This window comes from Manacus vitellinus, unplaced genomic scaffold (genome assembly GCF_001715985.3).
Source record: "Manacus vitellinus isolate BGI_N305 unplaced genomic scaffold, ASM171598v3 scaffold_6_pilon, whole genome shotgun sequence".
Taxonomy (NCBI): domain Eukaryota; kingdom Metazoa; phylum Chordata; class Aves; order Passeriformes; family Pipridae; genus Manacus; species Manacus vitellinus.
This window is the reverse complement of record NW_021940750.1, coordinates 38,241,980-38,259,167: the sequence shown is the minus strand read 5'-3', so window position 1 is coordinate 38,259,167 and position 17,188 is coordinate 38,241,980. Positions and strand designations below refer to the sequence as shown.

Here is a 17,188-nt window from a genome sequence, read left to right as displayed (position 1 = left end):
TCCCAGGCCCCTCACTCACTGCTGCACGGAGCCATCAGCACATCCCAGCATTTTTTGCTGCAGTGTGATCCCAGTTCCCAATGCCCTTTCCTGTTACACTCTTCTATATTCTTTTTTGGCAGAAACAAAAGTTACAGCCTCTTGTTCTGTGCAGCTGACTGCCCCTGTTCAGCATGTTGGTTTGTTTGCGTGCTCTTGAACCGTGTCCTGTTTGGTTCGGAGCATTTCTTTGATTTACCAGGAATTCAGGAATCAGGGCACCTTCCAGCCTGGCCCTGTCTGTGTGCACAGGCTCCTGTTGGGGTTACCACTGTACTGCACTCAGGATGCAGGCCTGGGCTTGGCACAGGCCACCCCACCCCTTCCCCCTGTGACCCCTGAGAGCTGCTCTGCTTTGTAACCACGTGTGTGCACCAGCTGTACTCAACTCCTACCAACACCTCCTTGCTTTACAGGCTGTGATGTTCAGCACACAAAGGTAAGTGTAAGACACCTTCATCATGGCTTTGGAGAACTTTTATTTAAATGACATCAGTTTTACATCCTTACTAGAGGCTTCTCATCCCCTTTTTTGAGCCTGTGAGGTGGGAGCTGGTGTGCTGCAAGTGGAGTGAACCCTCCACTCGAGACATTTGCCATTTGATTAGGGGTTTTGGTTTGGGTTTTTCTTTCTAGACACTACTTTCCATCTTTGTCATGGCATAAACATGATTTGCTCTGCTTGGAAACTTCCCATAATTTACAAAGGGGTTGTTAGTCTTTTATTATCACTCAGTGAAGTAAGGATTTTTCTTACCTGGACAGTGTGTGGCCGGAGGTACATCCAGAGATTACCGAGGAGTTTGGCAACAGCAAGGTCACCAAGGGTATAAGAGCAGGTGAGTTAACCAATGCAGAGGAGTGGTAACTTAGCCAAGGGCTGAATTAGGTGTCAGTGCCATGATAAACATTTTAAAAGTGCAGTTCTTGCTCCCTCATGGCTGCTGCCGCTGCCCAACGCACCACCAGTGCTGCTGAGATTGGCCTCTGCTCTGTACAGGAACTAGAATGCAGCTTCTGTTTCACACTGTAATTGCCAGAGGCTGTCCTGCTGCAGGAACATTCCCCGCTCCTCTCTCCTGCTGCTCTGTAGTTTTAACAAGTGCCAGGTTTAGCACAGGGCTAAGCACTGCCTAAAAAGGGTTGCAAGAACAGCATTGCTCCCTCCCTTTCCCACTGCCCCATCCATTGTCTGTCTTCACCAAAAGCCACAGGACTGAGGCCTGTGGACCCTGGAGGGGTACCAAGACCCAAAGATTAGGTAATTTCTAAACATTGTTTCAGAACTTCAGGGATTTAGCCCTCAATACACATTTTCCTCAAGGAACACTTCACAAGCACAGACTAGACATTTGTTTTTCTGCTCAACAAGAAAAGGGAAACAGGATCCTGGTGTATATAATTTTTAGGCTGCTCACCACGTATTTGCCAATGTCATAGCAGCAGAAAAACAGCATCACAGCAGCCCAGCCTCTCGTGTGTCTCAATGCTTGTAAGCTTAAAAATTCAGCCCGTGGGAATTTTGACACGAAACAGGTGTGTTTAGAAAGAGATTTTTATTTAGTCAAGTGTGGCATCAGCTTGATAGATTTGTCAAGATACAGGATGATAAAGATATAACAAAAAAAAAAAAAAAAAGCTGGTGCCTGCAGTCACGCAGTATGAAAAGTTTCTCAGCCTTAGCACAAGAACAGCACAATGTCATACAGGCCCATCCTTATTTCTTCTTTCTTGTGTAAGAGGCATCAGCATCCTGAAGGGAGAAGACATTAAATCAGTATTTCACCCCCCGCTTTCTGCTGTGTTAAAGTTCTTCACTCACAGTGTTTCTTCTTTGAAAGAGCTTGTGACAGGGGGCAGTTACACTGTGGAAGTAGGAAGTTTCATTTTTGCATTTCCTGCTTTTGGAGTACTTTTAATGTGGGTTTTTTTTGTGCCAAGTTCAACAAAAACAGAGTAATAATAAATAGCATCTCCCAAGCAGTACTGCAGGGACAGAAGGCAGCACATCTGTACCCCGGGGCTGCCTGTGTGGGTGAAGAGCCCTGACAGACAATAGCACTGTGTAACACCCTCCTGGGAGGTGCTCAGGTTACGTGCCTGACACAAAAACTAGACAAGACCAAGGGAGATTTTTTCCACAGTCCTAATTCCAAGCTGCATTAAACAATTAACGCCAGTGACTTATAACTCTGCGTTAGTGGTGAGTCCTGAACTTGCAGCCCATGTGATGGAGATCAGAGCAAGGCCTGGGGCACTACAAGATGTGCTGACTTTGCTGTGCTGTGACCACCAGCAGGCTGCAGGGATGGACTCTGGCCGGGCATCAGCTGCTATGGAAGCGAGGAGGAAAAAATAAAACAAACAAACAAACCAACCAGGATCGGATCCAAAACGCAATCCCAACGCTCCCTTGGCGAAAAGAGTCGGTCAGCACTTACCACTCCACTCTTGAAGTTCTGTATCCTCCTCTTGCCCATCCTGTTCATGAGCCACCAGGCCCAGGTGGGCGCGTACTGCCACAGGTAGCACACGGCCAGGTAGGGGTGGTCGCTGATCCAGGCCTCCTTCAGGTCGTTGGCCGTGCTCACCAGGGTGAGCCGCGCACAGCGCTCCGTGGGCATCTTGTGGGACTGGTCACCGCTGCTCTCCAGGGACTGGGCGGGAGAGAGGGCGAGCAGGGATTAGAGCTGGATCCCAGGGAGTGACACAAGCTCTGTGTGACAGGCATGCTCCTCCCAGCCTCCCCAGCCGGTACGGCAGAGGCTGGTCTTCACTGTGGGAACACTTCCCGCCTTCCTTTGGCTTAATTAAAGCACCCTTTTAATTAATGCCTTGAATGATGGGTCAAAGGTTTAAAAAAAAAAAAAAATGGATCTCCAAGTTCTGCCCTGCTTCAGCACAGCTTCTACTGGCTGGTGACACAGAATATTGGAACAGGTTACCCCCATTCCTGCAGCTCCAGGAAATGGGAACACCCCATGGGAAATGGGAGCATTCCCAGCTTTCTGCCCCCTGCTATGCTACAAGTTACTCAGTAATCAAGTTGGTTGATGAGGACACATTCCCCATTAACTTAAATATTCCTGCCAACTCTCCCTCCAGGGGCAATCTCAGCCAAAGGAAAAGCAGGAGGCTGCCTTGGAGCAGGGATGTCTACCCCAGGTCTTGTCCCCATGTATCACTTAGTGAACATAAACCACCCCTGTGACCTTAGAGACATTTCACTGCAGCACAAACACACTGCTCTAGCAATCTGTTCTTGTTTCCCAGGGCAAAAGCAGTTCTGGTCTAGATTTGCTCTTCCTCCCTGGTCTTCTGCCACGCTGCAATCTGAGGAATGTGTTTTGCAAGCCTTCCCCATTGCTCAAAGAGTACATCTTTTCTTTCACGCAATTATCAAGCTTTGCAAGCCAAAAATCCTTCCAGAACTGGATTCAGCAATGGGAGAACCCCTCCCTCTCACTGGTGGGTTATCCTGAGCTTCAGATTGACTGAATTTAGGGCAGATTACAGTTTGATGTATCACAGTGGCAATTTTTTGCCAGCTGCTTTGTTAGGACAGCCTTTATTAAAAGCCATTGTGCAGTTGGAAGGTTTTGCTTTTCCTCCTGGAACAATCCCTAACAGGAAAGGAATGCACAGCTCCTGTCAGCTGAGCTGGGGCTGTGCCAGCAGCAGCGTCACCCACCAGGGCACAGCGTGACCAGGGCAAACAAAACCCTACCTGTGCCCAAGGACAGTGTTCTGCAGGCAGAGCTGTGTCCAGAAAAGCCTGGACTTTCCCCCAGAACTGCAGCACAGTGGCTGTACAGTAAATTTTACCAGACTTGGGGTGTATGTGTTGGAAGAGAGAAGGCATAAAACAATTATCAAACTCAATTTTTTTTTTTTATCATACAGATTTGACAGTTCTGTACCACTCAAAGCACTTCTTGGTAAAAAGATGAGGTCAGTGTTTGCTGGGAGGAGAAAAAGAAAAGAAAACCATGAGAGGATCACTGGCCCTGTAGCAAAAGTTGGATTTATAAGAACAGAACTGAGTTCTTACCTTTGCAAGATTCTCTGTAAAGACATTTTGGATAATCTTGGACTGCACAGGCCCTGGGCAGATGTTGATGATGCTGATCTCAGGGTAGTCAGTCAGCTCAGTCCGTAGGGAATTAAAAAATCCCTAGAAGAAAAAGAATATAATGAAATCTTCCTTTTACCATGTTTTTGCAAGGTTTAACTGACTACCATCTTTTCATACTAATTCATGCTGTAAAAATTTAACAGTATTCCACTACAATTCCTACTACTTTCTTTGACTTTCCACTATCAATGGCTAATTTAACATTTTATCAGCAGTTACAGACATTGACATACAAACCAGTGTGCAGTGCATTGTGTATTTGGGAAGACAAGGATAATTTTGCTGAACTACACCTGGATTCTGCTGTCCCTGTACTGAGGATGAGCTTTGCTATTCAGTAGTGGAAATGCCACCAATTCTAAGAACTACAATATCATGGAAATTACCTTTTCTAGGTGATTTGCTCTTTGTGGTGAGATGAAAGGTTTTATGTGGTTTCTATCAGTTAAGTGGCTTTACTGAGTAAGTGGCTGGTTTTATGTAAGAGAAGGAGGAAAACTTTTCAGCACAGCAAGTCAAAGGTGCACCCTGACAAATTTAGAGGGGGCAATTCTGCACCACTGAACTCACTGCAAACTTTGAAATCTGCATCCACACAGACATAAATCTTATTTCAGCTCAGGAATATGACACCAGTGTATCCAAGTTAAACTGTAATTACAAAAAACTGCAAGTACTTCTTTTCTTTAAGCTAACAGGATACAAGTTTTCTGAATCTGGGTAGCATTTCACATTTACATGGCAACTGTTATGGGAAACACGAGTAATTCTGGAGGGCACTAGTCAGGCACTGGTCAAGTAATGATGATTTAGCCAACACCCCATCATGTCTTATCTTTGGCCTGCTTAGTAGCAGTTCCCTGTATTTATTCCAACATGAAATTTTGTGTCACAAGAGAGACAAAGAGTGAGCACAGGCTGATAAACTCCCACTGTAGTAAAATGTTATCACTTGTACTCCCCTCCAGCCTGGGAAGAGGGCTGGCTAACCCAGAGCTCCTCACTGAGTAGCAATACAGGGCTAAAACCAGTCAGATACAAAGCTGTGATGACACAGAAGCATCAGCTGGGACAAGCCACAGAAGCTCTTGCACACTCTGACCAAGAACATGAGCTCCAATTTCCCAATTGCTGGTGGCTAATTCCAGTGTATGGATTACACACAGGCTTTGCAGTTCAGTTCCCAAAAACCCTGACAGCATATTTAAAGTCATAAGTACCTGCAGGCCCCAGAGCTGGTGTCAGACCTTCCTTCACAGCATGGTAGCAAAGCCTGGACAGGACCAAGTTCTAATGTTAAAGACACTTATGTGCCCAGAAATCTGCTGCTGGACCACAGGAATCTGCCAGCCACCCAGATTTTTTGGATTAAAAAGCCAGGCCCTCCCTTGGATTACCTCCTGCCCTGAGAGGAGCCTCCTCCAGCCCACTGAGCACCTTCAGATGTGGCACCAACACAGCTGTGAAAACCAGAGTCTTACATGTGCTCAGTCCCCTCTGGAGGCTCTATATACAGTTTGTACATGCTCTCTAATTCCAGCACTTATCTTTGATATCCAAAGATAGCTGGTAAGAAATTCCTCCACTTCCTCCCAGAAGACAAGCTTTAAATTCCTAAGAAAGAAAAGCAGTTGCCCTCTTTGAATTCAGGCAGGGACAGACCCGGATTTGGGAGCAGTAAAGGAACTCAAGTGCAAGAGGAAGAACCTGAGTGTCTCCACCAAGCCCAGACTGCAGCCAACTCTGCCACACAGACACAGGGTGTGTGGGACAGGAACTGCTCCAGCCATCCCTGGGCCTTTCCAGCTTGGTGAACAAACCCCAGAAGATGCTGAAGAAGGTAAGGCTGAAATGACTCCTATGACAGAAACATTTACAAATTCCACTAATGACCAGAGAATTGAACAAAAAGAGGAGTTTTTGCTGCTCAGTGCAGACTTATTAGGTAAGTTCCTGATGAAGGGACACTTTGAAGGCCACTCTAATCCACTCCACGTGCCACCAATTAGACAAATTACAACTGGATGAATGGCACAGGATCTCCATGAGCATCATCTCACCAAGAGAGAAACTGCTTCAGTCAGATGCAGACTCCCATGGACTCAACTCACACTCTTACAGCATTGAAACAAAGGATAATTTCATCACTAGAACATTGTTATGAAGAATTCCAGTTGGCATGAATCAAAGCGTGATTGTTTCAAGAACAAATTCTAATTCTAAGCAGAATTCATTCCTTCCTTCCTCCTCCAACTGCCATTTAAAAGAATTTAAAAAAAACAAAAACAAAACCAAAACAAAACCAGCAAAAGGAGGGACTTTTCCACAAAAAGTATGATTAAGATTGCAGCATTAAGGGTGTCAGCTGTGACAGACTCCAAGGCATGAATTAAAAAAAACAAAAACAAACCAATAAACCAGAACAGATGAATTCATGTCAGACAGGCTCACATACTTAATAACTGGTGGCCAAAATGCAACCTTCATTTCAAGAAGGTCTTAAAATACAGGTGGATACATGCTGGGAAAACACAACAGGAAAAGCATCACTTTAAGCTTTGTCTTATTTTTCCCCTCCCTTCTCTCCAGCTTTGTGGGTCCCTTCTAACTCAGAATATTCTGTGATATCTGTGATTTCTTCTTGGTCACCATCAGAGATGGGCTGCAGTGCTATCTGAAGAGGGCTGCCACTCTTGCAGACTTTCCTTACCTGAACTGTACTGGTGAAGTTCAATATTCAAAAAAAAAGCTTTTCCTAGTTTTTGGGGGCTTCCTGCCCACACTTAGCCTTAGCTCCAGACCAGGAGAGACTCTCAGACAGTGTCTTTTTGAAATCTATGCTGCAAATCACAAGTTTCAACACCTGCAATTGGTATTTGTAGAATTACTGTGAAAGAAGCAAGAATGGAGGTTAAAGCCTGGCCTGGTTATTGAGCAGAGGAAGAAGCTAATGAAGATGTAAGCAGTTCAGAGAGCATATTTTAATTAATTTTAGAAATCTATCTCTTTAAAGCTCTGTCCACGCTCTCAATCTTAACATGAGATTCAGAATTCCAAGTATTTTTAAAGCAGCACATGAATTCCTTGTGCTCTGCAATTAATTGGCCATGCTTAGCCCAACTGCACCACACCCAGAGAGAATTCAACCAAAAGAACACTTCATAAATAAAGGAGCATGAAGGGGATCCAGGCTTCTGATCACTGCATTCTTCTAATTTAAATCTACTAGACTTAACCCAAAAGTTGGTCTCTAATGGGCAATTTCAGCACTGCTACACCAGTGAAGAGCAGCAGATCCCTCCCCACCACTAAGTGAAAACTTTTTGTCAGCAGAGACCTGTCACCATTGCCTACACCTTCATTCTTTCAGGTGGCTTTGCAGTGTCAGCCACTTGTTACATTTTTGTTGTTGTTAGTCAAATCATCCAAAAGATATTGATCCCCCAGCTTAAGAAGTTATTTACTCTGTTGACGTGCTTAAATGCAGCAGGGAGGGCGAAGGTGCCACTTATTTAAACCACCACTGAGCACAGCTGAAGTTTGTTTTACTGAGACCAAAATGTACATTAGCAGGAAGACAAACAGTGGTGAAAGACGAATATGTCTAAACAAATTTACCAGTTAAACAAATGATTCCTCAACCATACAGGCAGATACTCTTCTGAGCTCCTCTTTTATGTTTTTCCACTCAAGTGAGGCTACTTTCAAAAACCCCTTCCAAGCAATACTGAAAGAAACTTCCTAAGACACTGTGAGCTGCCAGTTCTTCACACCAGAACAACATTCAGAACTGCTGGGAAGATTTGTTCAGATCTTCCCAGATGGATCAAAAATTCTCCTTTCCCTGAGCAGTTTGCTTTACCACTCACTCTTCTCACTTTACTGTCCTAAAGATTTCCTGTAGTCTTAAAACTCTCACTAGTGATTTTTCCTCCTTCACTGAGTTGAGAACTTCTATACAGAATAATCCTCCTCTTTAGGTATCCCCTCATCTGAGGGCCAAGGTCTTGTGTTTCACAGTGGAATTTTACCCAGGTAGTGGTTAGAACCAACTAAGATGGCACTTGAATTCTAGTCAGAAAATAGATCTATACTGGGAGCTATTTTGCATTTCAGAGCAAATTAATTTCAGGACTTTCAATACCTGAGGATGCTGTGTTTAATTTCTTGGGAGATTTGTGTTTTCTGCACAGAACAGTCCTTTGCCATAGCACTGATGCTGGTCTACTACACAGCAAGACTTAATTAACTTCCAAAATTTAACTTACCTGCAGAGCGTGCTTGCTGGCACAGTACCCAGTGGCAAGAGGAGCTCCCATGATACCCATCACACTGCTCACAGTAACAATCTTTCCTCTTTTCCTCTGGATCATGTGATTCAGGACATACTTTGTTAAAGAGATTGTACCTAGGTAGTTGAGTTCTATGATGGCATTGTAGACATCCAGGTTTGTATCCACAAACAGGGAGCGCTGGGAGCGTCCTCCATTGTTGACCAAAACATCAATCTTGGGAAAGATATAAAGACAAATTAATATAACTTATTTCCTTTAGTTCTCGTGCTTCCTCAGCCAACTCAGTGACACCAAATTAGTTTTTAGTTATGCCCAGGGATTATTTGTTTGTTGTTGCATCTCTACAAAGCCTGCTGAAACCCAGAAGCAAGAACAGAAGGGATAAAAATTCAAGGACTTTTTGGCAAGTTTAACATTGATACTGAATAAAGATGTAGACACCAGTGAACTTATCATATAATAAAATAAAAGTAGAATAAGAACATAAATGCAGGTCTAGGAGGTAGAGAAGAAAAAGCAGTTTAACCCCAGAAGCATGCCTTACCTTGCCAAAATGCTTAAGAACACTGTTGGTTGCAGCTTCATGAGAGGATCTGTCAGTCAGGTCAAGACGTAGAACAAGGATATCTTTTTCACTCAAGCTGCTGATCTCTAAAAACAACCATGGAGTGAATGGGAACCAGTAAGAGACTGCTAATGTAACAACTGTGGGAAATGTAACATGCTTTTACACACCACATTTTCACGAAAAAGACACCGAGAAACTGTAACACCAAGTTGAAAAGTAAATGCTTTGTTTTCATTTTTATCTCCACGAAGAATCCATTTTTAACCTGTTCCTACCAGGTCCTTCTTTTCTCATCATTATGCTTTTGTACATGAAAAGCTTGGACTTTATCAAAACAGGCTTGTGCAGCTCCACACAGACAAATCAATTCTCCAAATAAATTGCAACAGCTGGGAGTAACGTGCATCCAAATTTTTCTCTGAGCCAATCAGAAGCACAGCGCATTGGCAGCCCTGACATTCTGCTTGGATGTTAACAGGTCAAGCACGTTTATTCCTGGTAACAGGACCAGTACAATTCAGAGCCAAAACACAACATGCATACCTGAGTAGCTATGAGGCAAAGTCTAGAGGAGCTGGATTACTGGGGCATTATTGGAGGAAGCAGGAGGGTTTTGTTTAACTGGCAGTGTTAACATATCGGTCTCCTGAAATAAAAGTCAGCTGCCATCAAGTTCCAGCCCTCATGCTGAGTGCTTCTACCACTGCCTCTTCAGAACAACTGACCTCTTGCATAGAAAGCATTTCCTGAGCACTGATTTGTTACCCTGGGGTTTCAGGACAGATGACTCACCAAAACAAAATCTTCGTCACTTCCGCCTTTTTAACCACACATAGCACGATTTTTTTGTTTTATTTATATTAGTTTGATAGTGCCATTTTTGTTTCTAAATCATTTCCCAGCCACAACTAAGTGTACCTGCTCCCCTTTAAGCAGCTGAACTCTACAGAGAGCCTCGGGCCTTGATTTTTTATTTACTACTTCTTGCACACACAAGGAAGGTTAGACTTTGTCTTAACAGTGATGAAGAAATAAAGAGGTTACTTAAATCCACCAGTTGCCTCTGTTCAAAGGTCATTAGTACTTAAGCCACTGGTTAAAACAAACCCATCTGTCTGGTTTAACGCTACAAAGTATTTCCATTTATTGCTCCCTCCAACCCCTCCATGTGTATTTTCCCTTCAATTTCTTCCAGAAATACAGCAGTAAAATCCATGTAGTTTAAGCTGCCCTCTCAGAGACACATCTCCACCTCATGCTGCCTCAAGCAGATTTGCAGGGCTGAAACCTTTCGGGGCGTGGAGTGTTTCTGCCTTGGATTAACAAGGCCACACACTCAACCCAGCCACAGAAGCTACACAGAGGAGAAAGAAAAGAGCAGAGGAAGAGACACTCATCCCATTTTTTTTTCTGGCTGGGCACAGCACTGTGCCCAGTGCCAAAGGCATGGGCACGTCCCAGTTTATACACTGCCAGAATGATGTTCTTCATTGCTTTTACTAATAACCCCCAACATTCCACTGCCTTTTTTTGCCTGCTACCAAACTGATGTGTTTAAGGGAACAATAATGACACCCAGAAAAACACTTGGTCCCAAGTGGGAGACCTTAGTTCAGAGTTCATTGTTCAGGTTTCAGATCAACGACTCTCTTCAATACATGTGAACCCCAGATCTGAGTTTCTCATAACATGATAAACACTATTGCTTAGTGTAGTGTTTTCCAGCTCTTCAGCATTTCCTCTTCTTTTATTTCTCCCTTGTGTGATGCCATTAGACAGAAGTTGAGCTTTTAGCAGAGGCTGATCCTTGTGATCTCCTGGGGTCCGTTCCCCAACCTCCATTACTGCACGATTCTTGAACTTACAGATTGCCTGTCACCCATCTGGCCTATCCATATTTAAGTCATATTTGAGCTTTGTCAAGCCAGGAAACATCCCAGTTACTTGTATTCTTTTTAGGGCTTTTGAGAGAAAGCAGCCTCCAACATTTCTGATAAAATTCAGCTCATGTTGCAGAGAGTGGTTGGGGGAAATAGAGGAGCCATTTGCAGGAGCCTTGTAAGTTATACAAGTTGTTTTCTCTCCCTCCTGCACAAGTGCAATGAAGTGTTGAGTTGGCATGTGCATGACTCAACAGGTATTACCATAGCTCTTACAGGGCTTTCCTTCTCTCTGTCCCTCAGCTTTTAGGCAGTGTAGAATGCATCAACCTGTATCACAGGGTGGTGTCACTAAATTTTGAACAAGACACATGTGCTTGTTTCTGACACCCAGTTCAGCTGCTGCTGTGTACAGCCTCTCCAGCAGCCATGTCACAGCCCATTAGCTCCAATTATGCCCCATAATTCAGCCAAATTCACGTTGATGTTACATGTGAATAATCCACCCCCTGCTGCTCAAACCTTGCAGAACAGTCTTAAACTCAACTGCAAAGAGAAAACACGCAGGTGGAAGCAGGGACAAGCCACCCAGGAAGCACATGGACCCACTGCCCAAGCATGCAGGGATGGAATCAGGAAGATCAACAGCCAGGTGGAGTTGAAACTGGTGAGGAATGTGAAAGGCAACAAAGGCTTCACAGGCACAGCAGCAACAGAAAGGAAACCAAAGACACTGAGCTCACTGCTGAGCAGGGATGGTGAGGGGGAAGTGAGGAGGGACACAGAAAAATGTCAGGTACTTATTGCCTTCTTTGCCTTAGTCTTCTCTGGCAAGATCTCCTCTCAAGTCTCCCACACTCCTGAGGCTAAACTCTGGGGGAAATAAATACTAACAGAGTCAGAGGAAGACTAATTAGGGACAAACTGCACATATAAGCAGAGCAATATATACATCCGAGATTTACAAGAGCTGACTGATATCACTCGTCTTTGGAAGGTCCTTGGTAAGTGCAGTAACTGCCCAGTGACTGGAGAAAATGAAGTGTCACACAGCCTAACCTCAGCCCTTGGGAAAGTTATGTGGCAATTCCTCCTGAAAGCAATTTCCAAGTACATGAAGGAGAAGTAGGTACGTGGGAAAATCTGCATGGATCTAGCATGGCCATAGACCGCCTGATCAACTTAATTGCTTTTTGTGATCTGTGGTATCTCTCCCTGATCAATATATTTTAGTATCTTCATTAATGAGCCAGATAATGGGACAAAATACAGGTTTTGAGAAAATTTTCAGTTAACATCAAGGTCAGAGGAGCAGTTGCTCTGCTGCAGAGCAGGGCTGCCATGGAGAGGCATCTTTACAAGCCCTAAGAACAGTCTGACAAACTTCATTAAGCTCAATGAAGTCAAATGCCAAACTTGCCACCTGGGTCAGCACAATGCTCTGCAGTACTGCAGGCCAACATCCAGCTGGTTACAGATCAGCTCCCCAAACAAGACCCGAGGTCCTGAGCAAGCTGAGAGTAAGTCAGCAATTGGTTCTGGCAATACAAATGCTAGTGGGCTGCACTAACAAAAGCAGACTGAGGGAAAGTGATTTTTAAGAGCCTCTACACAGCATTCTCAGACTGTATCTGAAGCACTGTGTCCAGTTTTGGACCCCCCTAGTTCAAAACAAATACACATACACCAGAGATAGTGTAGAATAGGGCCACTAAGATGGTCAAGGAAAGGGGTAGTAGCTGGATTTACATGGCCTTGAGAAGCAAAGGATGAGAGTGAAGTGTGTTCAATTACTCTCTTCCAGTACTGGAAGGCTGGAGATAGAAAACATGAAGTAACTGTCATAGAATTGTAGAGAATGATTTGGGTTGGAAGGGACCTTAAAGACCATCCAGTTCCAATCCTCTGCCACTGGCAGGGACACCTTCCACTAGACCAGGTTGCTCCAAGCCCCGCCAAACCTGGCCTTGAACACTTCCAGGGATGGGGCAGCCACAGCTTCTCTGGGTAACCTGTGCCAGGGAATAATTTCTTCCAAATATCTAATCTAAACATGTCCTCTGTCAAATTAAAGCCCCTTGTTCTATCACTTCATGCCCTTGTTTTGTTTCTGTGTTACTGAAGAGTTTCCAATATTCCTACTAATCAGACCTTTAGTTAAAAGTTTAGCAGTAAATATTTGCAAAGCACAGGGCTACACAAGACTTTAAAGCTCACACACAGCACAGCTCAGACATTCACAGGGTTACTTAAAAGTTGGCAAAAGCAGAAATCATCTCAGATAAGTCTGTGCTCTTGGTGCACGTGAATTGAAATAATATTTCTGAATATTCCCTTGACACATAACCCTCTTATGCAAGTATTTCCTGAAAATGCCTATCCAGGATTAGAGCTCCTGCCAGCCTATCTTGTGTTATCAGTTTTGCAATGATAACAAACAGCCACAGATGCAGATGTAGTTGCAGACTTCTCCTGACCACTAAACACAGCACTGACATTCAGTCACGACTGACCCTGTCATTGCATGTCCCCTGCTTCTTTTTAAATGTAAACCTCTAAGTGGCTGCTTTTTGGAACCATCAGTAAACAAAACTAAGGAGTTGTGCATTTTTGAAAGTTCCTCGAGAGATTTTCTGAGTAGGCTGCTGCAGCTTTTAGCTTTCTAGAAATGTTCAGGTGCTAACCCAAGAAAAACATTTCAGTGTTCCCTAGCACACGTTCCAAGTAGACTGTAGACATTTTATCAACATTACTAGGAAAGAACTGCTGGTGTGATAACAGATTCCCTATAAAACACTGCATCCTGAGCTGTAGAGGATAAACAGCCTGAAAGAGGTGTAACATTAACCATGTTCAAAACCTCTGTCAGCATGAATTAACTGTGTATCCCTCTCGCTGCCAAAACAGAAAACAGGAGGGAAAAAGAGAAACAGGAGAAATGAAACCAGACTACTGACTCCACAGGCATATGAAAGGTAAATGGAATAGTAAAACATTCCACTTCACATTTGTCCCTTTTGATCTACAGGAGATCCTTTTTCTTGCACATTTTTAGAATAACTTCTACTGAACATTTCTACTCGTTCCTGTTCTAAAGAGCAAAGTCAGTCGTCGCTCTGCCTGTAACACACACAAACCTGAAGAAAGATTTCTCAGCAGGGTGCACCTACATGGTTTGGTTCTTTACAGGATGATACCCCTGAGATTGTTTCCTCCATTCCCCACAGTATTTATTGCATTTCTTAATCTAGTATCTTACAAGACCACTTGCAGTTGATAAGGAGATTTTTAGAGGCTTATGAAGGAACTTGTAATGCAAGTCCACATAAAGGCTTCTCGCTCACAAAAAGAAAATACCAGCTTCAAAGGTACAGTGAAGCCCTCTATAAAGCTGACTTTCACCATTAAATTTATTCCTGTGACACGTGGGTTAGTGTTTCTGTGGCAATTCCACCACAGCAAGAGTGGAGCTGTTTGCATGAAGTAGTAAGTTGTACTTACCAAGGCATTTCCTTTTCACTCTCTCCAGCTCATCCTCCCTTCTTGCAGAGATGGCAAGCAGGGCTCCTATCTTTGCCAGCTGGTAAGTCAGTTCTTCTCCAATTCCACTTGAAGCTCCTGTCACCCAGACAACTTTGCCACGCAGCTCATTTTCTGTCAAAGGAATCAAGACAGCAGTTTACACATTGCCAATGCCAGGATAAACATCTAACTCACTGCAGGAGTACAATCTGATACTGTTTTTTAAGAATTCTGATACTGCTTTTAAGAGATATGCTCCAGTTTGAGGGCATTACAAAATCCTGACTTCTTTATTTTTTAGTCACATGAAGTTGTGAAATTGTTCATAGTTGTCCTGTTGCCATTTGAACTTTGTCCCAAGGGTAATCTGAATAAACATGGATTATTTACCTGATGGAAGAAATGTGATTGCATTTCTGCAAGCCATCCACACATAGCAGTTCCACTAACCTCATCAAACAGAGCTTCAGAGGAAAAGGGAAAAGAGAATACTTGGAAGTGACAGGAAATAGTTACTGTATTGTAAATCCAAAGAAAAGCCTAAGCAAACCCTTCCAAATAATGTTTCATCCCAATAACGTTTCTAAGTAACTGCTGACAGAACAGAATCCTCTGAACAAAGACAGCAGATCATAAAAACCCAAATGGGTGTTAATTCACTTTGTTTTGTATCTGATGCAGGTTAATTCCTGCACTGGCCAGAGCACAGCACACAGAGTTCCCAAGGTGTAAGTTCACGTGTGAATTCCCCCTGTAGTCACAGTTCCTGCCCTGACACGCTTTTTTAGCCTGTAGTAAAAATAAGAACATCTTACTCCTCTTACTCCTTTGCTGATAGGCCTGTCCCCCCTTGTTTACAATCATTCCCATTCCATGGTACACCTGGGTACTGGGAAAAGGCTTAGCTTTCCAGACATGTATCCAAAACCATCAAATACAACACATGGCTGAAAATCACCCATTTAATTCTAGAACATGATTTAAGGATGAATGATCACTCACTAATATCACAGCACTTTCCAGAATGTACCATTGCCTGACACTTGTGTTCTCCAAGATCAGTTTTAGTGAATAGTAGTCTTGGGGAAGATCTGTCTCACTCAGAGCACTGCTGACAGGAGCTCCTCCTTCTCTTTCTCAAGTTCATGAAGAGGAGTATTTCAACATCTTGCCAGCCAATAAGATGTCATGGCATAATTCAAACAGCAGAGCCAAAAGCAGTTCCTGAGACTTTAGGCCAGTTCCACTCTGTAAAGGGCCACAGTAGCATTTTCCAGCTTTTTAAGCTGAAACTCACCCATCATTTAATTTAGCAAAAGTACTTCTTTTTCACTGCAGCTGGTGGCTGGCACTGCTTTTACTTCCTGCTTACTCCAGGGATTCATTTCCTGGTTTTCTCTACACCACACTGCATTTCAAATTTCTACTTTTGGAGTCTTAATGACAAAAAACCCACAAAGACATCAGCACCAAAACCTTCTACTCTTTTGACAAGAGCAGAGAGCACTCAAGACTGACTGTCAGAGCTCAGCTTGACTTTGTGGGACTGGCAGTGAGTGGTATTTGTCTATTTTTAAGCTGACTGTATTTTAGCCAAAGAAAAATCCCTCAGAAAAACAAGCTTTTGTGGTTTGGGTTTTTTGTTTGTTTCTAAAAACACTAACAACAGCAACAAGAGTCACTTCCCAAAGGAGAGATGTATTCTAAGGTTATGAGCTTGGGGGGTGGAAAGAGATATTGCTGAAGTTGCAGGAATATCCATTTGGTATAATGTATTCATCATTATACCAAATGGCTGCTGCCTGTACAGCTTATTCACACCCTTTTACTACAGTTTTATTCCAATATATTCCCAATTCATTGAACTAATGACAAGAAAACACAAGTAGACAAACACTACATGAACAAAACAACACATGGACATACTTTCAGCCCTGCTTACCACACTCATTCCTCTTGCTACTGAAAACAAATCCGCTTCCTCCTACCCCTTAGTTTCCCAGTTCCCAACCTGTCCTGGGCAGCTTCACAGCAGTTATTCAGGATCTTGTTCTGTGAACAGAATAATTAACTGAGATAAGGCAAGTTTTCCACCAATTCCCCAGCGCTGAGTTACCCAGCACTGAGCTACTGAGAGTTACCATAATGGAAAACCTCCAATCCTGGTGCAGAACAAGTATCAAACCATCAGACTGCTCCAGAGTAAGTGTCCTGCTGTTACTGGAAGCAAGTTTAAAAATTAACCGCACGAAATTAAAAACTAAAAGCAGATTATACTGTTACTAACCATTAACTACTGTGTTACCAGGCATAACAAATGAAAGGTCAGACAGAGTCACACTGCAAGTAATCCAAAAGGTGGGTTTGTAGCTCTATTTAGAGGGTTTTTTTCAAACATTGTATAGCTCTTATAGCACAAGGCTGCCATGTCATTTCATTCAGGAAAAATATTTGAGGTGGGGAAGTTTACAGCAGAGCATCCTCCCCAGAGACCTAAAGAACCACACCATAATTCCCAAATTTAGGAGTAGGCTTTCATACATAAATGGATCCCCCTTAACTTCATAACACATGGCTGCCTGTAAAAAGCACAGGGTTTAGAGTGACTGTTGTCCAGCTAAGGAAACACAACACACAAGGAAAGGCACCCAGAAATCCTTCCCTCCTGACCACAAACATACTCAGAAGGTGGGAAGCAATCCAGCATCTGCCAATAAAAAAAATCCAGAAGTCGATTTTCTCTGTAGAA

The 17,188-nt window shown here is 43.4% G+C and overlaps 1 protein-coding gene across 1 annotated transcript; it reads right to left on the bottom strand.

The window, feature by feature from the left end:
• Positions 1-1,576: 1,576 nt before the first annotated feature.
• On the bottom strand, positions 1,577-15,487 carry DHRS7 (dehydrogenase/reductase 7). The gene is made up of 7 exons (XM_018082769.2): positions 15,442-15,487; positions 14,419-14,571; positions 9,014-9,120; positions 8,443-8,682; positions 4,091-4,213; positions 2,481-2,696; positions 1,577-1,792 (listed from the first exon to the last, which is right to left on the bottom strand). The coding sequence occupies exons 1-7, from the start codon at positions 15,470-15,472 to the stop codon at positions 1,757-1,759; spliced, it is 906 nt and encodes a 301-aa protein (XP_017938258.1). The 5' UTR covers positions 15,473-15,487; the 3' UTR covers positions 1,577-1,756.
• Positions 15,488-17,188: the final 1,701 nt, after the last annotated feature.

Coding starts and splice junctions, on each gene's coding strand:
- DHRS7 (XM_018082769.2), bottom strand. CDS start 15,472: ATGGTACATTCTGGAAAGTGCTGTGATATTA. Junction 14,572..15,441: donor TGGAAAGTGCTGTGATATTA/GTGAGTGATCAT, acceptor TTCCTTTGACAG/AAAATGAGCTGCGTGGCAAA. Junction 1,793..2,480: donor AGAACTTCAAGAGTGGAGTG/GTAAGTGCTGAC, acceptor TTCTCCCTTCAG/GATGCTGATGCCTCTTACAC.